Source organism: Thermobia domestica, chromosome 11 (genome assembly GCF_964235325.1).
Source record: "Thermobia domestica chromosome 11, izTheDome1.hap1.1, whole genome shotgun sequence".
NCBI lineage: Eukaryota > Metazoa > Arthropoda > Insecta > Zygentoma > Lepismatidae > Thermobia > Thermobia domestica.
The window spans coordinates 11,089,088-11,111,829 of NC_137464.1; the positions used below are offsets into that span (position 1 = coordinate 11,089,088).

At 35.4% G+C, this 22,742-nt stretch overlaps 1 protein-coding gene across 2 annotated transcripts in view; it reads left to right on the forward strand.

Moving 5' to 3' along the window:
* Positions 1–22,147, forward strand: part of LOC145663877 (uncharacterized) — a 107,482-nt gene extending 85,335 nt beyond the window's left edge. Inside the window, exon 11 of one of the 2 annotated variants that reach the window (XM_081730019.1) lies at positions 12,661–22,147. In XM_081730019.1, coding sequence (XP_081586145.1) covers positions 12,661–14,925 — 2,265 coding nt within the window. In that variant the 3' untranslated portion in view covers positions 14,926–22,147. Of the gene's footprint in view, positions 1–12,657 lie in introns of both variants that reach the window. The other variant, XM_081730018.1, reaches the window with a different exon arrangement.
* Positions 22,148–22,742: the final 595 nt, after the last annotated feature.

Genomic DNA, 22,742 nt, shown 5'->3' on the forward strand with positions numbered 1-22,742 from the left:
TTTCGGGTGGGGGAGCTTTGCCTGGAAATGTGAAAATTCTGCAAGATATTTCAGTTAATTTATTATAGTAAGATTTCGGGGCGGAGGTTAAGCCCGGAAGTCCCCCTAAATACGCCACTGATTACGTCATAATCATAATAGCTATCGCTTTTCTCAGCTAAATCTAACACATCAACAAGTATCTGTAGTCGCTCGCCGAAGACTGAACTTCACATTGAGAACTCTATACAGAACGCGTCGCTGTTTGTTGAAGCAAAAAGAAGACAACCCAATATATCATGAGTCTACTGATGGCGTGTTAGAATCTTACTTTTGAAATAAATTTCTCAGTATATAACGTACTTTCAGTGTGAGATTTGGGAGGGGAGCTTGGAAGAAATTTCCGGGCTTTAACCCCCCAAATAAGGCCTAGTGACGCCACTGTACATATAGTCGTCTTCTGAAAATCAAAACGAAATTAGGTAAGAAAATTTGTATATTTTTGAATAAAGTGCTTATATACTGAACTTGCATACAATAAAAAGTCTCATATCACAGAAACAGACACTTTGTATTGGGTCCACTATTTCCCTTAAATGACTACATAGTAAACAACAAGATGAAAAAAATAAGACACATGCTCAAATTGGTTATATTTACATATTAACCATACACTGAATAACTTACGTTTTGATTCTGTTTATTTTCCCATCCCCTCTCTCTTTTGAAGGTACCGTAAGACACGGTTACTTTGCACACGATTTAAGGAATTTTAAAGAAAATCGCATGTAACTTAGAAACGTAATGATTTAGAACACTGTATTTTAAACATATTATAGCTAGATATGTGTGGAAAACATTCGTATAAGTTCATTAGTAAACATTAGGTATGACCATAGTTACTGAAATATAAACTTTGGTGAAAAGTAACCCCATAGTTGGGGTCACTTTACACAACATACAAAAAAGTATGTTAACATACGAATATAACGTTTCTGTGCAATGTTTTCCCTTCAGAATTTATACATTTTACTTTCTACATAAAAGTGCATACAGTTTACAAATATTGATATGAGAACGAGGGTACTGGTATCGATACTAAGTATGAATTACCAATATTTGTGAAGAAAATTATGTATTTTCTGGTACCGGCACAGGGACTACATTCTAATAGTTCAGCATATGTCCCACATAAATGCCAACTCAGGAACAGAAAAAAATCCCCGTGAACTGATTTGCGTGGGTTATTCCTTATACCCAAGAATATCATCCCAACCGTAATTAGTGGAAGATTTATGTAGTTTGAGACTTTCAGGCTGAAGTCCACCCAAATTGCATGATTTCTTTTTCAAAAAATCTAATGCTAATCATCGAGCCGTTGACAACCCTAAACTCGGGCCGAGCAGCTATGAACATGTTTGGCCGACGCTCTATGAGTTTTAACAATTTTTGGCTCAAGCCCGATAACTTGTTCCTCCGGAACTCAAACCCAGAACCTCGTGACCGATGTCCTTCCCTCCTGAAGACTCCTCGAAGACCGAGATCGACAGTCAACTAGTTTTAAGTATTTCAACCCAAACCGCCGACCTTTCATGGTTATACACAGTGTTAATAATAATAATAATAATAATAATAATAATAATAATAATAATAATAAGTAGTAGTAGTAGTAGTAGTATAATCATCATCATCATCATTGATAATTATACTGTCTATGTAGGATATTTGAAGAGAGTACTTGGAACTACACAGGGTTTAGCTAAAATTGGCTCGTTTTGGCTCGACTCGACTCGAAACTTGACCCAAATTCGAGTCGAGTTGGAAGAAATATTTCGAGCCGAGTTTTCGAGTCGAGCTCAAAGATATCTGTTTCAAGTTGAGTCGAGTTTCAAAGAAAACTCGCTCGTGCCCATCCCTAAGTATTACAGTCTTCATTGATAAATCAGTGGCCACCCCTAGAAACCTGGAACGGTGAAACGGATGTCAAATCAGGGAGTTTCTGGGGCAAACTCCATACGTTGTTATTTTTTATCATACCCATTATTACAATTTTGGCCTATTATGATTTGAAGCTAATTGAACTTTCATTCTCATTTGTGAAAATTTTATTATATGGAATATGATTACTTATCATCATTAACAGGAGATGGGCAAATATGGTTTTTCAGAGAGAAATGGAAAGTTTCGCCAATAGGGACTGTTGCTGCCCTAATATTTCTGCTTTACTCTAGCAGAATTATAATCATTGATAATATTACCTCTGCCTTATATTAGCATGTTTCATAGTAAAATATATAACACTAAAAATATGCAAAATTCAAGTCAATTACATACTATACAGTGACCCTGGTGGAATGAGTGGTTACGCTCGTCGCATTCTAATCAGTGCTTGGGTTCAATTCCCTGTGGGACACAAGTGGCTCGTGTCTCACGTTAAACTATAGATCCCGTCCTTTGGACGTCATCATAATCCCATAGAAGATAATGGCAAACCACCATGGGCTTACCTTGCCAAGAGATATTCGGGTTAAAGACCTACTTTCGGGCAGAACACTCATCATCATATAATGTACACTCATGTCCAAAATTATTGTCGCATGTCTATAAATATGTTGTTGTAGGAATATAATTTGATAACGAATTCTCCCGGTATTTCTTATAATGTTAGTACGTGTATAATCAGCAAAGACATGTATGTGGTAAATTTCATGTCAAAAGAGCAGTAAATAAGAACAATAAAACGAAAATAAAACTTTCTTGTCCATTTAGCAACATTTTGTTTTACTCACTCTAATTTTCGTATTTATAATTCTTTTCCTATGAAATTTACCACAAATATACATTTTCCGATTATACACATAGTATCAGTATTAAAAGTACCCCGCAAAATCATTATCAAATTATATTCTTACAAGAAGACACTTATAGACATGCGACAATAATTTTGGACATGAGTGTACATCGTTAGTTGTCTTCATTTTTTAAGTTCCGTTTTCTTTCTACATCACTTCAAGTGCAACTTTTTTTTTTTTTTTTTTTTTTTTTTACGCTAGTAACCTCACCTTACAATACGTACAAGTAAAGTGAGACATTCACCAAAAACAAACAAACAAACAAAAAAAAAAAAAAAGAAAGAAAGAAAGAAAAGAAAAGAAATAAATAGCTGCAGGCACGTGTAATGTTAGATGCGTGGTATTCGCAAAAAAAAAAGTTTTTAGTATTTGTTGCCAGGGTAACTCTATTATCACTGGCATGGTACTGTAACTTATCATTTAATATTAGCAATGTCCGTTGACTAAATACTAGCCCGGTTTGTGAAATGATGTTCGGGAAGAGAAACCGAAGTCAAATAGCAGTAATAGGTGAGACAATACCAAGAATGTATCTGCAGCACACCAACAAAATGTACTCAAAATTATAGCCTATTTGTGAGGTCCTAGAAAGGATAATGACTCCAACTTTCTGAATTTCTCGTAACCTTCTTTAGACCACCTGATTTTCTAATCAGTAAAGTGTTTTTCCTTTGATTTTCCCTCAGTGATTTCGGTCGCTACTTTACCACAGAACCGAGAATATTTATAAAACAAGAATGCCCTTCTGATAAGGATTGTGAACAGGGACGTACGCAGGGGTGGGTCCTGGGGGTCCGGATCCCCCCGAAATTTCGACTTTTGTATAAATTTAGCCTAAGTTTAGGGGCAATTTTAGGAATTTTGATATAAAATACCCTCATTTTGAGTTTGGACCCCCCTCCCCGAAATAAATTCCTACGTACGGTACGCTACTGATTGTGAATTATGCGACCACCCCCGCCTACTTTACATTGCTTTCAAGCTCTTTACTTCTTCTTTCGCATAGGTAAAGTATCAAAATACTTATAGTCTTTACTGATGAGTGATAAACATAACAGTTATATACTTGATAAAAGAAAGACAGAATTTTTATGCTGAAGACGTCCAGTTGATAGAAAAGCCATCAACATTTAGGGTATTCGGTGCACTAAATTACAAATCAAAATCTTAAACTAACAACTTATCTAAAAAATTAATTAAAAATCTACCCAAGTAATGAATGAAAAATTAAGAAGAAAATTTTGTCAATAGTTTCAAAATTTACAAATGACATTTAACTTTGTCCGTTCCCACCAGGCAGCTAAATTTTCGCCTCGATTTTTCTTCCTTCTTGCAGAAAGATAAAGGCCGCTCTTCTTCCTTTTCTGAAATGGCATCTTCCTAACGATTACTTTCTTCAAAGCTGCACAAACAGTGCGGAAGCAAAACAAAAACACACTATGCGTTCGCCCTGGAATTCGGAGATTACAAACCTACCAACAGAGGAAAGGATTCCCGAACGTGACATAAGCAGCCGATTTCGAACGAACTGAACTCGTATTTCGCGCCTCCAAGAAGTTGAGTGAGGCAGACTGCAAGGAATAGTATCACTCCGCGCTGACGTCAGAAAGTGGGTGGGTCTATGCTTGCAGCAAACGCCGCCTATGCTGGCTAGATTTTTTTTAACGTACCATTTTCTTTTTTACGTAATAGTTTAACTAATATGCATTCAAAATAGATTTTGATTTCAGGAACGTTTAGCAAAAGGAACAATCTACAAATCCCTGTTTTTACTTTTTCTTTTACTTAACAATTTGTTTCTCTGTTGAAGAGTAATTGATAGACAAGCTGTCAATCCGATATTTTATTAATACTTTTATTAATTAAAGTTATTTTACGATGCTTATTGGAGGAAAGAACTACAGACAACTGTTACATACAATTTAATCTATCTAACAAAAAAAAGAGCACAACGATATCTCACATGATAAGAGAATTAGAGCGAAAATAGATTACCATGGATTTAAATGGCAATAGCGAACTTGGACAGAATGCAATAACTACTCTTAATTCTGTCATCTGCAGCGTTTTGTTTGTATCATCGCATGCAGTTAAACAAAATTCTGTCCAAGAGCAGCAAACAATAGCTTTACGGTAAACTGAGTAATTCAAATGAATATCCCTATATCATTTCGAGCATTTCCGTTTCAATCTTTTCATTAAACCTAATTCATACGAAAAAAAAAAAAAAAAAAAAAATCGCATTTGGGAAACGGGAATTTCGTGAAAAGTGAAGGAATTGCATGAATAGCGTTATATTTCAAAATTCAATTTAAACAGATATCACGAAGCTTTTCTTTTTTGTAATATATATATCAGGTGTTGCAAAATAAGTATTACAACTTTTGGGAGGTGACTCCTGCCACTGAGACAAGAAAAAAGTTCTCTTGAACTTTCGGCTATCGGACATATTTTCTGATCTACAAGGTGCCGAAAGCGTGGGAAAATTACTTTCAGACGCCAATAGTTCGGAAACTATCCAACATAAAGAGGGCGGGTAAAAAATTCACTGAAGAAGTCATACCTGCTCTATTGAATTTTGCATGTTTCACAATCCTACCATACACGCGCAAGGGATTCCCCAAAGGGACGTAGGGAGTCCCGGATAATCTGCCAAATGAAACTTGGATATGAATTGATAGGGTTTCTACCAGGTAACAATAATTCGTTTGTATTAAGTCGATATCTGGAACAAATACAAAATGGCGGGCACCTTCATGCCCGTTGTGTGTGGTTGCATAATCGCCATGTACGGATGCTGGCCAACAGTGACGTTCTGAGTATTAAGTGTAGCGAATATGTACTCAAATGCTCTAGAAAGACATCTGGAGTGTTGGTAGAGCATAACAGATGAAGCAAGGTGATTCACATGTGTGGAAATACTTAACGAAAAATGCCCAGAAATGCACTCATTCTCAGTAAACGTGAGTTCAATACGTCGGGAATGTAAGGATTAGCGTCAAGAACATGAAAGCCATTGCTAATTGAACAATAATATTCCTTCAAATCGATGCAATATGATGTACATACCACGGTACATACGGTTGCATACCAATAAGGATGCAACAACTGAGGCCAAGTTGAAATTGTGCAATTGAACTCACAAAGAAACTGGGTAAACTAAATGAATGTCACTAGTGGGATCGCATGATCGATATTGAAATGTGGCCAATATGTGTGTTGATATCAACATGTAGCAAATGGACAAATGTCAACATGTCCCGCTACCCGTCAACACCGTCCCACGTGCGAAAAATAGGAAATATATATATATATATATATATATATATATATATATATATATATATATATCCAAGTCTCATTATTAGAGGCACGAGTTTTTCGCAATGCGCAATAAAACGAAATGCGTCAGTATTAAATAGTTTTCAGTTTCGTGACGTTTTATGATATTTTATGTACATTTTCATTGGTTTCCGTTGCGCGATAAAACGCGAAATTTTTAACAATACGCGGTATAACGCAAAATTTTAAAAATACGTTTTCATTAATTTAAAAGCGCTAGTTTTCCGCTGACGAAACGGTAGAACGTGGCATGAACGGTGCGTTTTGGGTGATTTGGACACGGCTATAGAGAACATGTTGCGCATTAGCTTTCACCATTGCAGCTGGATGGGGAGGAGCGTTTTAATTAGCTAGCCAGAGAACCCCTTCGTGGGATAAAAAGTGGCAGTAATGTGCGATGAGACCACTGACTGCTGTCTTTATAGTTAGTCCGTACAATGGAGGGAACATTGGACAGGGTTGCAACTAGTCAGGGAAGTCAGGGAAAATGGTGCAGGTCAGGGGAAACTCAGGGAAAAAGAGTAGAAATTAGGGATAGTCAGGGACTTTTATAAAATTTATTTTTTCTAACATTAATTGTACACCTATTTGAGCTTAGCCAACTACTAATGATCATAATATGGAACGTTGCTCAGATTTTTATGGTGGTAAGTGGAATGTACATATGAGCAATTGGTTATTATTTATCTCTATAAAATAAATGTTCTCATGTATAAATATTCAAAGTTATTTATTCCTTACTTATATGTCAACGTCATCCGACACTCATGAAAGTCAGGAAATTTCCTGCCAAAGGTCAGGGAGAAGTCAGGAAAATAGATTTCTTCAGATTAGTAGGAACCCTGTTGAACCGAGAGTGTTTTTTGCTTAGTTACTTTTCTGGATGCAATTAATGCAACCACATGTTTTCAAGTGATCGTCGACACACTGCACCGCTACAGCATGAGTATGAGAATATTCTTAGTTTTATTTCGGACAGTGCACGTTATATGTGCAAGTGCTTCGAACGTTGTGATAATTGGCACGCATATGGTTCATGTTCAGTACAGTGTTGGTCACACAAAGTGAGCTTGATTCTGGGAGATATCTGGCAGAACACTTGAAAGAACTGAATAATTTTGTGTACAAAGTGAAAAATGCATTTTTGAATGCAAGGAAACTCAAAACCAAATACCAGAGGTTTCTTATAGAGAAGCAGACTGATCTTGAACCCAAGTTGTTTCCCGAGCCTGTTCTGACCAGGTGGAGTAGTTGGTTCCTTGCTGTTGCGTATTTAGACAAATACTTAGAACACTAGATCAGTTCCTTTCAAAATGCGACAATCTAAATTCTCAAGCTAAAACGCTCAAAAGTTATTTGAAAGATAAGAATCTAATTTTGAAGGCTCAGTTAAGTTTTGTTAGTGTTAATTGTGGTAACCATGTCGATTTTATAACTTCCATTGAGACGGACAAATCTTCTATAGCACATCTGTTGAGTAGTCATCTTGACAGACTCAGTACTTAGACAGTTTTTTGCATGGTTTCCGGTGAAAAAACTAAATAACACACTTACGTTTGTTACGTCAGCTTACCCCTCCCAAGTGAAAAGAGGGGTAGTGTTGAATGCGACTTTAAAAAATGTGCAGAAAGATCATTCTTAAAGCTTTTTTTTCCCAAAGAAAAGACTCCAAAACTACAGAAATATATGATGCTTTGGGAAAGCTGTTTGATCTTTCTGTAATTGCATGCAGTAGTGAACCAGACATTGTTGAGTTAAGGAAGTATTTTAAATCTTTGACTTCATTTAAAAAACGCAAGCGTCTGATTATGAAGTACCGTATTTGGAGTTTTACAAAGTGGCCTATGAACTCTTGACAAGTGATTCGTCTGGAAAGTGCAGTGTAGTGAATGTTTTGAATGGGCAAAAGTTCCGAAGCGATGATTGTTTGAAGTTTGTTGTAAATGCACTTACATATTTGTGGCTTCCAACAAGCAATGCCAATTGTGAGAGTTTTTCTTCCAAGTATGCTTATGTTTAATGCTTAAATGTAACTTTTACCTATGTGTTTTCAGAAGACAGTAAAACTTCCCTACTTATAGCAAGTTTACTGATTTTCCTTCAGTTTGGTTAAAATATATATATATATATATATATATATATATATATATATATATATATATATATATATATATATATATATATATATATATATATATATATATAATTTTCTATAAGTGAAATTTACAATGTCAAGTGAAATATTCAGTAATTTTGCTTTTAGGTAATTAATGGTTTATTTCTGTAATGATCTATGAGTAAAAAGAACAATTGTAAAAAATGTCAGGAAATATCTTTTCCACAAGAGCTACAAAATGCGAAACTTCATTTGGAAAATACGACAAAACGCGAAATGTGATCAACGAAACGCGAAATTTTCAAATTCTGACTGCGAAATACTCGAGTCCCTAATCATTATTAAATAATAATAATAATGAACTGAATAATATGCCACCATTCCGTGTCAACGAAATCAAACAAATTAGTCCACAACCACAGCAGCCATATATCATTCTTAAAATTACGGAACGGCCGGGCGGATGTGAACCGATGAAGACTTAGGTCAAGTTGGTGACCACCTGGAAATTAACAAATTATTTTGTGCTCAGTTTGTACTAACTTAGGCTGCAATTATTAGAATTTGCGCTACAGCATTTGCAGAATACACTAAAGAAAGAAAAGAAAAAAGGTTGGTTGACAAGTTGACGTTATATTAGCGATTACATTTTGAAAATAACCTAATCACCCTAATATTAACAAATTATTTTGTGCTAATTTATGCTGCATTTGTTAGAATGTGCTGCTATAATTAGAGAATAAAGTTTAAAAAAAAAAAAAGTTGGTTGGCAACTTGATGTCAAGTAATGACCACATTTTGAACAACAATCCCACCACCGTAATATTAACAAATTTTGTGCTCAGTTTGTACTAATTTATGCTGCAGTAATTAGAATTTGTGCTTTAATAGTTATACAAAAAAATAGGAAAAAAAGGGGGGAAATGAAAAAAAATTTCAGGGACCACATTTTCTCGATTGAAAGTAAGAAAACCAATCGTTGTGATAGATTTGACTTATGACATTTGAAGTTGTGCAGCAAGAACCACAAATTGTGCTTGCATCATTAGTTAGTTATAATAAAAGAAAGGCATTAATTAAAAGAGGAGGAGGATGGATGAATAGAATTTCAGCAATCACACTTAGTCGAAACAACATTGAAAGACAACATTTACGAATAAGAAGAACATTGTTTCATCAGTAAATGATAACATTATTTAAAAGCAGTAAAAATTGTATTGGTTAAGATAGCGACTGACGTTTTTAACAGATACTGATTCAATTGAAGAATGGTAGCATGGTGGCTCAGTATTAAACCGCTCAACTCTGGTGCGAAGTGTTCTTGGTTCGATTCTAGGCCATGAGAGTTTATGGTGGACAACATCGTGTCTTTGGATTTTCTCTGTCTTATGATTATTCGCTTCCATTTTTTAAAATTTTCTTTTTAAAGCATATTCGGCATGACCGTGGAACGTAAAAAGGAAAATTTACATTTAAAATTGACTCTTTGTTACAACTGTTATATATTTAATAGAACTTTCTGCGCTGCTGATTTTATAAAATATATTTTTTCGTTTTGTTTTTATCTTAAATCTTTCTGATAAACAAATTCAAGTTAAACCATTGTAACGGTTTGGCATAACGCGGATGTTTCTTGGAATCATTGAAGCGCGTTATTGAAGATATTCCTGTATATAGAATTTCTTATAAAGAATGCATAATTAAAAACGCACTGCGTCTTGTTTGTTGGTTGTAGAATCAGTTAATTTATATTAACTGCCAATATGTTCATACAATGGTTACAAAGGAAAGCGATTTTTTTATCCTTTAGACGATTTTTTATCATTTAAGGTTAAGGAAGTGCCCATAAATAATAATAATAATTATTATTATTATTTGGTGAATGAAATTATAGAGTTATAAAACAGTATTAAAATAGTCATGTCGAGTAGATAGATTACATTGACATTTTAAATTTAATTGCTGAAGAAGAATCTTGTATAAGAACTGTCAAAAATCTTTTAGTAAAAAGTGAGGATAATTTCGTGCTCCAAGAATCTTGTAGATGTCATTAAAACGTCTTGCAACCTTATTTTTTTCTATTTACTGTTTACACATTACAACTTTCTGAAAGTAAGAAAGATATCTATCTCCTCTGGCATTCGTAAAAACGTGTATTTTGACGCGCTTCCCCTCCCCGTCCAAAAGAATTCGTAAGCGGCGAAACTTTTTTGTTTGTTTCTTTGTTTGTCAGTGAGAGGGCGATAGCAGGTAGCAAGCAAGGCGAGCCAGAACGTTGCACATGGTTTGACTCCTTGCAAGATGAAAAAATTGTTGCATGTCCCTTTCAAGATTATGTCCACATGAAGAAATATTGTAAGATTTTTTTTTTTTTAATGACAACACAAGTGCTTGTCTTTGTGATCTTACAGTGAACATACATAAATCATTAGAACTTTCAATACCGTGTAATTTTGAACGTGAAAGTAATTTCAGTGTAGGTTTTAAATTCTCGCCATCGTCATTGGGTTTTTATTTTTGTTTGTTTAATAATAATTTTACGTTCCTTGAACAACTACGTTTTTGCCAACTCTTGCTCCGTTGTGGTTTGATAAATAACTTTTCTTAGATGTTCTTGCTTTATAGCCTGATTTTTTCCCCATTACCAGTGTCTAGACTTAAAGTAAATAAATGCAAACAGGTAATTGATCTGTGCAATAAAAACAAGTCGATCCATACCACTTTTGTCCTGAATAGCGTATATGAAACAGATATTGCTACTGCTTATAAAAGAATGACAACTAAAACCTTAAGGTTATTTTGAAGGATTAAATAATGCCTCTAAATACGAAGGGGGACCCAAAAGAAACTGGGCTTTTGTTTTAAAAAGTAATTTATTGTTTCTATTTTCTTCTTTCAAAATTCTTTCAGTTTCCTTCAAAGTACTCTCCATTAAATGCGATTCATTTCTCCAGTCTTCTTTCCTACTGTTTAAAGCACCTCTGGAACTCTTAAACTTTATATCGTCCAGTGCGCTCTGCGAAGTTCTTTTTATAGCCTCTACACCATCAAAATATCTTCTTGTAGATTTTGTTTAATTCTCGGAAACAATCATCAAGTTGGTCAAAAAGTTTGGATTACGTTCAATCTGATTTTTCCAAGTCCTGGCTCAAATTCAAACAAATGTTTTTGATCCTGTGTGAGCAGGCGAGAGACAAACTTAGCGGCAACACGTCTCATTTGCAAAACCTCACGCTGGCTCGAGCTACAACTCATCTGGAATATTTGAAATATCATTGATCATGAAACGACGATCCTCTTTGATATCTGGTAGATTTTTTCGATGTTATCGTCGTTTCGAAATGATGAAGAGCACCCAGAACGAGCATGATCTTCAACACCTATCTCACCACACCCAAAGCGTCCAGACCACTGAAAAAATTGTGTGCCGTTCATAGTATCCGTTTTGAAAGCCTGTTGAAGGATTTGGTAAGTTTTCGTTTTCAGTTTCCAAGTAGGAAGCAAAATCTCAAACACACTCTCTGTTCCATAACGATTTTACCAAGCAGCAAACGAGAATAGTTGAGAAAAATAATAATACGATCAAACGTTAACTACTTACGAAGACGGTGTTGACCAACCGATTTGGTAAGGTCTCTACTAGATCCACCTAGCAGAAGAACTCTCTACTTCGCATGGGAACGGCGGCGGTCTTTCAATCCAGTTTCTTTTGCCTCCCCCCCCCCCCTCTTGTATATCACCGCCTGAGTAACTCATAATTATCCCGTTAAAGTATTTCATTCATGAAATTCAAATAAAAAATAAACACTGCGAATTTATCGCTGAAACTATTTGTAGTTGTCATTATATGGCGAGCGGCGATAATGATTAGAAATAATGTAAGTAAAAGACTAATAGTCACCGCAAGAAACAAACCTTATCTCTAGGAAGTACTTTCCAAGAATATCATCTTCATCGTCAGCCTAGGCACACTTCAAAAAAGATTTAAACCATAAAAAGAATTTTAAAAATGTACGAAGTCTACATATGTCTAATTATAGTGACAAAAAGATTTTTACTTCGTACATATTTAAAATTCTTTTTGTGGTTTAAATCCTTTTTGAAGTGTGCCTAGGCTGAGGATGAAGACGATGTTCTTCGAAAGTACTTTGTAGAGATAAGGTTTGTTTCTTGCGGTGACTATTAGCCTTTTACTTACATTACTTGTAGTTGTATTTAATCGGAAATTTTTGATATTTATATGTGTCAAACTTTCAAGTATTATTATTGAATACACTTCCTAATCATTAAAGTAATGTATTATAACTATTGACACTTACTTTCTTCTTTCTTTCTTTTACTTTCTTTCTTTGTATTTATTTATTTCAGAAGGTGCCAGATACCATGAATGCAACAGAACCATCCGCCCCAAACAGTGAAGAAATCGTACGTAATCTGGAGCGAAGATGGAGTTCAGCTAGTGCTCTTGTAGATAAGATTGGAAGTTCTTGTGCAACGCCGAAGAACAAAATGTACAGACAGAACTTAAACTTGATGAGCGACTTAATGAATATTGATTTATTGCGTTCACCGTATATTCCTCATAATTTTATGCAGGAATCTGTAATCGATCTTTCGGAAAGTGAAAATATGCTTAATATTCTCTTTGCCAATGACCAAGATGATGAATTGATAGAGAAGTTTAGTAAAATCTCTACAGATGGCTATGATTGTCCTAAGAATGGAAAGAAAACTGGCAGAAGCAGTATAGAGCTAGTGCAAACAGCATATGAAAAAACTTTGCAAGAGTCAGAACAAATCAGCACTCCGTGTACTGATCGTCTCGCTAGAACACTGAGCAAGCAGTTGAAAATACGCCGAAGTTCTGGTAACAAAGTCATAAGATCACCGAGTGCACGCAAGATTGGAACCATAAGACGTCGATCTAAAGAGAGTGCTAAATCTGAATTAACCACTCAAAGTCTTATTCATCCACAAAAGCAGGAATCTCTCCAAGTTGTTGCGAGGAGTCAGTCGTGGGCTTCACCATACGAATCGCCCTATAAAAATGAATTTAGTGGCAGTCGATCATGTGTCCGTGCTACTCTTAAAAGAGGCCGTCCTAACACTGTATTAACAGGGCTTCCTCATCCAAGTCCTTTGAGGCTTGTCCATAAATTTGGAAGAAGTTCCAGGAGCCCCTTAATTTCATTGGGAGATCCAAATATCATATGTGATAAGCGTCGAAGAAATCGTCATTGCTCGGAATTTAGTGCAAATCGGAAACTAAATGCCGGTACTTATAATACAGGCAATTCGTCACAAGAATCAGCAGATGGCGTTTCAGAATTTAACTTAAAATCAATCACAAGGAAACGAGCGGCGTCGTTCCATGGGACTGAGAAATGTAATGAAGGAGTTAAAGGTGATTATCTTATTGACCTAAAGAAATCGACCAGTACCAGTAATGTTGAACAATACAAGAATAACGCATTTTTACGAGCCTTAGAAGAGAAATCAAGAATGTATCAAAAGGAAAACTTCAATAATGGACTAGCTGAAAGGAATAGTAACAACCAAGAGGGCAATAATGATAGATGGGAAAATGCACAGCAGTTTTTTCATAGTACGAAGGATTCTCAGGAACCCGAAGTTACGGGTAGAGCTTCGATTGCTCAATTACGCTTCCAAAACGCCGGAAAAGTTCTTGCAAGTGTAAAATTATTTGACAACATGGTCCGAACAGATACAAAGAGCAAAGCACAACACAGTTCTTCTGGTCAATCTTTATTAAAGAACGTAGATATACAGCCACACCTCTTTGCAGATTGGACACCAGCCATGAATTCAAAGGAGAGTAATGACAATACTCGGAATCCAACGAGTGGAACATTGAAAACTCCAATAGGTAAAGCAAGAACTGGCCACTTGAAACTAAGTCCAAAAAAGATAGGATCTCCCAGAACCTTTAGTCCTAGACTCAGAACCAAAAAATTTGGAGCAGTAGCTAAAGGCAGGAGAACTTTGACTCCTCCTCCTGTGAATAAAACCCCGAGTAAATCTCCGAATCGTATAAAGTCAAAGTTACACTCAAATCAACAAATAGAGAGGTCAGCGGAAAGTAAAATTTTAGATTTACCCGTTGTGGAGAAGGAAAATGTAAATACATTAAGTCCTGTAGACGTTACTACACAAGGCGAATCAAAAATTCCTGGACGCGAAAGCGTACATTATTCTCCCACTATGGTGCTTCCTGACGGCCTAAAGGAAATAATTTACGACGTGTGTACTCCGTTATCAGAGAAGCTTACTCGTTCATCTGTTTCTCCGTTGAAAGACTCTAATAAAAATAACGTGGATGAACATGCGATCAACAAGATAACAGAATCTTCGACTAAGAAATTAATGTCATCTACGACCGTTTCACCAGCGTCCAACAAGCAAAGTTCCCATTTTGTACGACACGGAACACCACATCGGACACCCATAATTAAGAAATCGCTGAAGAACATTAACAGCGGATCAGGGAGAAGAACGCCGAGAACTTTCCTTAGATCAGGAGAAAGCGTGCGTAGGAATACACCTCTAAAAGTAGTCCATGTGCATGATACACCGTCTGTGCCAAACAGAAGGAAATCGCCTCGAGTGTTATTGTGAATCATGTCAGTAATGTTAATTTGGTTATCTTTTGTTCAGTGTAATTTTGATCCCATCTTAGCTGTTGCATGTGAAAACGTTAAAAGTTCAATTTTATTCACATTCTCTGCGAGGAAATGAATTACGCTGAAAAGTTAATGAAGTTTTGTGTTAACTGCTCCTGGAATATTGTGTACTGATTATAAGTTTCACCAGTGTTCAATATGAGAAGTTCCAATTTTATTGTGAAGGAGGTAAAGAACAGAATTAAGTATTTCGAAGTGTTTAATGTTGAAGAAAATTTGATCATCTGTTGTACTTAATAGCCCGTATTTTTGTTCTGGGAAATCTTGACATATTTTGTACAGTGTGCACGATATATGAATTCTTAATAGTATCTCGATTAACGAACTAGCATAATTTTGTCTTTAAACGACATATCATGTAAAGTTGATGTAAGAAGTGGTAAGACTTAAGACTCCAATCTTAAGACTTAAGGCGAGGTTAAGTGTGCCAAATTCCTAATTCGAGGATTATAACAACTGGTGTTCAGTTGCACCTGACTCTTAGAATATTTGATATGTGGTATTTGGTTCTCGAACATCGGATGGATTTTTCAAAGATATGAAAACATCCATAGTTTATTAAACAGTCCCTCGTCTTCTTAAGAAGTGTTCGAAATTTCTATTTGAAATATCAAACAATGGATAATCGTTATAGCTTTATTATTATTTTTTATAGCTTCAACGATTCGAAATCAATGAAATGTAAGCGTTAGTGGGAATCACGACACAAATACAATATAAATCCATCTGAAAATAGTCCTGCCATAGCATCAGCTATGAAAATAGAACTGAATAACCTCTCTTCTTTTCTGTGGAGGTTCAAATGACCACAATTATAACAGTTGAAACCCTAAGACATACAGATATGCAATTAAGTAAACGTTTATGGAACAGTTTGTTGTACAGATATGAAACTGGTATGGAATCTTCTTACACGCAATCACTGCCACTTTGTTTTTCAGTAAAAGCAATTCTAGTCATAGCATTGTTAACTGCTGTGTGTGGTATCGGAACAAAAAAAGTGTCCTCTTTGTAGGTACTTAAACAGAACAAAAGTGTGCTTTACTTTGTATGAGAAGCTAGATAACGTATAAGAATTGTAAAGATAGGTGCACCTAGGATTTTGTCTTCTCACTCTTTTATATTAACAGAAGACCAGTGGATTAATGGTGAATATAGTAAAACTCATAGTTGCCGGTGATACCTTAGCTTTTTGATATCCATCTACAAGCAGAAAATGGACTACCTTTCGATGTAATGTAAAGTCTCGAATGTTGGTTGTACTTTTGAGAAATCATGAGATTTTTAGTAGTAGTAGTAGTAGTACTAGTAGTAGTAGTAGTAGCAAAGAACGGTGTATCGTGTGAATGAATTCATGACATACGATATTGGTTTTCGTTATATGGCAAGTTTATATATATTCATCAAAACAGAAGAATAATACATATCCATGTTCTGAAGTACTTCCGTCTTTGAACTTCGACGATTTCTCATTGTCTAGGAAACTTAGAGCTTGCTAGAGCGTTCTTACCTTTGGTGTGGGAGACTTTAAGGTTCGATATCTGGTGAGAGTACATGTCGTTTGGGCCCACAGTAAGTGGTAGACCTTTATCTTGTGCCTTAGGTCCTGAAAGAGATTATTAATTTTTCTTCTTTTCTGTCTTTCTTTACTGGAAAACAATAAGGCTGAACCATGTTTTCAGTTTATCATTTTGTGTCATTCTCAAAGTGAAGAAAATGGGCTGTTTTTAAAAGAAAGAAAGAATAAAAAAGTTGTGAAATTTCTATCTGTAGGTAAAACTTTCAAAAACAGTAAAAAGACATATTTTATTCTGTATTATGTATATACTGGGAAACTAAGTGAACATTTTTATATTATTATTATTATTTTATTTTATTTTTATTGTCGATATATATAGAAGGGTTGACAATATAGGCAATATTTGAGATTATAGTTAAGATATATAAAGTGAGAAATCGAAAATTTAGGTCGGTAATATATTTGGAATGTCGGGACTCCTCGCCCGCCAGTTGAGTGAAAGGGCCATGCAAGAATATAAAGTTTATTTTTTTTATTTTTATTTTTTAATAAGTGAACAGTGTCGGCTCTTGAAGGAAGTTACATCGGTAAAAATATTCAAATTTTATCAGTACAGACAAAGAGAAGAAATCTTCACAGAGCTTCAGATAACTGTACTCAAAACTGAATACATTATGTAGATTTCTTCCCTTTGATTTTTGTGATAAAATTTAAATTTTTACCGTTGTGATTTCCCTCAAGAGCCGCCACTGGAAGAGAAATAGAAAGAACAATAACAAACGTGTAGTAAGTTAATGCAGCAATTAGAAAAATACGGGGGTGATTCAGAAAGTAATGCTTCCAAGGTGATACCTTTATTTGTGTTTGACAGGTATCACCGATACAGTTATCAATGGAAAGCTTACAATATCAGCTACAAATGGTGGCATCATTTTTCTTCATTGTCCTCATTACAGGCAACACACTTGCGCCAACGCGAAACAAGGTTTTTCATGCCGTCGGTGAAGAATTGTAGTGGCTGCTGGCAGGGGCGGATCCAGGATATAATCAAGGGAGGGGCTAAACCATATTTTGCCGTTTTATCCCGTGTAAAGCAGGATTGAAGTCCATTTTATCCAGGGTATATCTGAGCGTCAAGGAGGGGTAATAGCCTCCCCCCCCTTGGATCCGCCATTGGCTGCTGGCAACACCATTGCCGAAGTGTTGCTTCCACCTCTGCGTGACAACTGTAGCTTTGGCCCTTAAGGTGATCCTCAAGTTTGGGAAAGAGCCAAAACTTTCATGTTGCAATATCTGGACTATAGGCAGGATGAGGCAGAATGTCAACAATACTTCGCCAGTAGATGGGACATTTTTTTCGACGGAGGGTGGCGATACTCCATCGACTGACGCTTCGTTTTCGGGCCGTAATGGCGTATCCGCGACTCGTCGCCGGCGATGAATGTTCCTGAGCGCGCAACCTTCCACGGTCAGAAATTCAATGACACAGTCCGCTGTTTCAACCGGACGTCACCACTGGAGGCCATGGATTGCTCCATTATTCTGAAACGAGAAGAGATAGGAAAGTGAAACAAGTGACATTCTATAGCTTAAACGTCAGTGCATTAATTATAAACAGTTCAGAATGTTTGCAGTACTATTGGCCAAGTAGAGGGCTTGGAGGCATTACTTTTTGAATCACCCTCGTACTTCTAAGGCTCTTGTTACGCCACAGTTTTTAGTTTCTTATGAATAACGCAAAAATAAAAACAAAAATGGATCATTTAAAGTAAGCTAGTTAAAACTGACAAAATACTACTAAATAAGATAATGGCCCTCTACAAATCTTTTCTTATAAACCAGAAATCTGAGGGCACATATTACGTTTCATAATTGCCAGCTAATCAGATTTCTGCTAATCAGATGAAAAGTTTTGTTAGAATCAACCATTACGTCATTTGGTAGCATTTCTTGTATGCATTTTGAACAGCTTACTGTTCAAAATGGTTCTATTGTTTGTTATTACTGAGTTATTAAAAAAAATAATAATATATAATGAATGGCTTAACGAAGTAATCAGTGTGCCCGAAATATTGTTTATTGTTAGGTATCGTGTCAGTTGTTCAATGCCGACCCATAAAAGTGAGCAGTGCAAACTCTCACGGCTGTAACTACAAAACAGTGTGTCGAATTAAATTATAAAGAAATCAGATGAGAATGTAGCGAAAAAATAAAGGAAATTAAGGTGAATGTAAAGGTTCGCCAAGAGATGACAGTACATTTCCCCTTCTTTCCAATGTAGTTTTCAGATATTGAAAATACGTGGATCAAGTATAATGTATTGAACTCCAAAGAAATGTGCTCCATATGGAATTTAACAATTGAGTCGTTGTGACTGATCTATAAAAATTACACTGAAAGAGAGTATTGTAATTTTTGGGGTAAAATTTCCGAAAGAAGCTGCTTAAAAAACAAATTAATTGAAGATTTAAAAAAACGTAGCTGCATTAAAAATAAATGTGAAACATGTACCGACCGAGCTTTACTTTCTCTACCAAGTTTTTTTAAGAACAAGAAGCCCTGACCTCTGACTTGAGGGCTTTCACATCCAATCCCAGGGCATAAGAGTTTGTGTTGGACAATAAGTATCGGTAGTTCTTATTAGGACTAAAATTATCATCCAGTGCTTTTAGGTGGCTTCGTATCCTTCTCGCCACGAACAATTCTCTCCATTAACAACTTACTAGTGAAACTATATCTATTTAATACCTTCTATTTGTGATCCTCCGCGTTGTCTTCCGTTATACAGTAATCAGCAGAAAGTACTGTAGCGTACTTTGTGTAAGTTGCCAACGCCCTATAACCCAACGTCCTAGTTGCACTCTCATATCACTTCTCGTAAAATCAGCGAAGTCAAGGAGTGGCAGGTTTAGTCAGAGGAAAGATAAATGGCCGTACTAGCCAGATGATGTTGGCAATACGGCGTCCACCCACCATAGTGAGAACAATTGGGGATATACTGGAAAGAAAGAAGTAGCGAACTCCGGTCTAGAAAGCCAACATTAACCGCGAGGAGAGCCAATGTACTGACCACATATATCACCCCGAAGATAAATGTCAAAGCCGGCAGGTGGGGCCGCTGTGGCTCAGTGGTAAAGCGTTCATCTCTGGTGCATGAGGTTTTTGGTTCGATCCCAGATCGCACCAAGTGAGCTTTGTGGTGGACAAACACCGTATGCGTGGATTTTCTCGGAGTTCTCTCGTTTCCTCCCACTGTATCCATTCTACTATTTCATTCATTTCTTACCACTACCGTCTCCTTTGGCCTAGCCGGCATAATCGTAGGACGTAAAGCTTATTTTTTTTATTTAATTTCATTTACAAGCCGGCTGGTCAGCCCTGGCCCCTAAATGTTGTTGCGCTAGGATTTTTTTTTAACACGAAAAATGCTATTTATTTTTGTCAATGTCAATCGTTGCACTAAGATTGTTCAGTGACTAGGTTCTCGGAACAAGTGGACGCACTCTAAATGAAATTTGGGGGCCGCGGTGGCTCAGTGGTAGAGCGTTCACCTCTGGTGCTTGGGGTCCTGGGTTCGAGCCCAGCCCCCGTCAAGTGAACTTTGTGGTGGACAAACACCGTGTGCGTGGGTTTTCTCGGGGTTCTCTCGTTTCCTCCCACTTTCTTCATTCCACCATTTCATTCATTACTTATCATCACCGTCTCCTTTAGCCTAACCGGCATAACCGTTAAATGAAATTTCGCCAGAGTGAAGGGAAGTAAATGAAAAATGTTTCCAAAATGATTGCTAAATACTTGTGCCATACTTGTGATTGCTAAATACTTTTTAAAATATTTAAAACACCGATTTTATACGGAAAAGTATTTTCCTTTTTGCTGTGAAAAAAACAAAGAGATGAAGGTCCCATTGGCGCACTTTTACTTACACCTTAAGGGAAAATTACTTACGATTTTAATGTAATGACATCAATATAAGCATATTTTGAATAAATCCAGGTGATATTTGAATGTTTTGTATAATAATAATAAAAAAAATGTTTGTTGTAAATAGTTTTTAGCACATTGTTCAACATCCATATGGAGTAAATTTATAGGTATTTTTTGTGCATAATCTGATCGAAACTTTTCATATTTTAAAACTTTTTGGGTGCATGTTTTATGTTAAATATGTATTCTAGTTATTATTCTTTTATGTATATAATATATATTGATCTCTTTTATTCTAAAAATGTTTGTTTTGTTTATGTGTATTTTGTGTTTAATCAACGTCCTTATTTGACTGAGTGTATTTTTTTTTCTGTGAGTTGTCAATGTTAAAAATGGGAGTTTAGTGTGGGAATTTCTCATGTTAAGTTGATTTGGTCAACTAATCGCTTGATTGTTCAGTGTGCACCAAGATGTATTTCCACGTTTTTTGTCTTGAGTTTTGGAAGAAATGAACCAATCTGACAGTAAATCCAAAAATTGTGATATTTCATGTCAGTAATAGATTTTAACAAAGATTTGTGATATGTCAGTAGCGGACTTTAATAAAAGAATTGTGATGCCTCTGTCAGTAACAATGAATTGTAATATCTCATGTCAATAACGGATTTCCGTTAAACCAAGAATTGCGGTATTTCACGTCAAATGAATATAATTAACGTGTCAGTAACAATGAATTGTAATATCTCATGTCAATAACGGATTTCCGTTAAACCAAGAATTGCGGTATTTCACGTCAAATGAATATAATTAACGTGTCAGTAACAATGAATTGTAATATCTCATGTCAATAACGGATTTCCGTTAAACCAAGAATTGCGATATCTCAGGTCAAAAATAAATTTGATTAAATTCGTTCCGAAGTGTTTGAGACCCGAGTCTTAATTTTTGTTCTTGTCAAATACTAGTGGAAGTTTTTGAAAAGGAGAAAATTAAACAATTAATTCCTGTCTAGATGAAAAGTTACAATGGTAAAACTGTAATATGTAACGAACGTTTTACACTATTGGAGCCGTTTCTTAATGAATGATTGTCATCCAGTAATCGATGGATCTCGAGTTTTTATTAGAATTACCATTGATGGTTTTTGTTCCTTTTTATAAACACATTTTTAGATAAGGACGTCAATCCAACTTATCTTATTATTATTTTTTAAAATCTTTATTTGTCTCAGATATTGATGTCAGTTTACTGTAAATATATAAATAACCTTGTTCACAAATACAGATCAATATCTTTTTCTCTTAAAAATGTGTCCTTTGGTTCATGGAAGGATAATAAATACGTCCGCCATTTTTAATTTTAAATATATTTGATTTTTTTATGAGGAAATATTTTCCTTTTTATATGCAAATGAAAAGATGAGATTATAATTTTTTTTCTATATAATTAATCCTGCGTAATTTCAGTAGCAATAAATTTTTAGTTTCATATAAGCTACAACCATTTTTACAAACCAAGAAGCTCATCTTCTTGCTGGGAAAAGTTTAATTTTGTAATCATTCACTTTTAATTAATCATTTGTTTACTTTGCCCTGAAGGATGTAAGCGTAGGACGTTAAACTATTTTACAAATCAAGGGACATTTGAGTAACAGTGTAGAAGAAATTAGAAGCATTTAACGTAATTCTTTATGTCAATGAAAAAACAACAATATTGCTCTATATAGATTAGTGCAGTAAAAATTATAGATGATGCCAATATTTCACAGTTTTAACGTATATATATTTGTATAAAATACCTAAGAGTCTTCAGTATGCTGCGCACTACTTTTTTTTGGTATTTTTTCACTAGAAAATAATAAGCAGGGAATTGTGACGTAATCCTGTAATCCAGCTTTGTTGGCGGGGGAGGAGGGTATTTCCAAATTTATCAGAGAGAAAAGCGGAAGATTTTATGACATTTACAGGAGAAGAAAAGGAACGTACTTGCTATTTAAAATTTACAGTTAGAGTTAAAAGTTCTTTCCGTTCTTTGAGGAAATTAATTTCATAAATAACTTCAGAATAGAAAGACAATTTCAGTAAATCAAGAATAATATAATTTTCTGTACGTTTCAACCATACCACTGTTATTCCCAAAATAAATTCTACCAAACGGAAATAACTTTTGTCGATGACTGTACATGTCCCGTTCTTCGTAACTTGGATGTTGCAATTAAATGAACAATTTGATACTTTCAAGGCCTTTCATATAATACAACAATTTGAATCTTTCACAATTATAACGTTATAATTGTATCCCTGTGG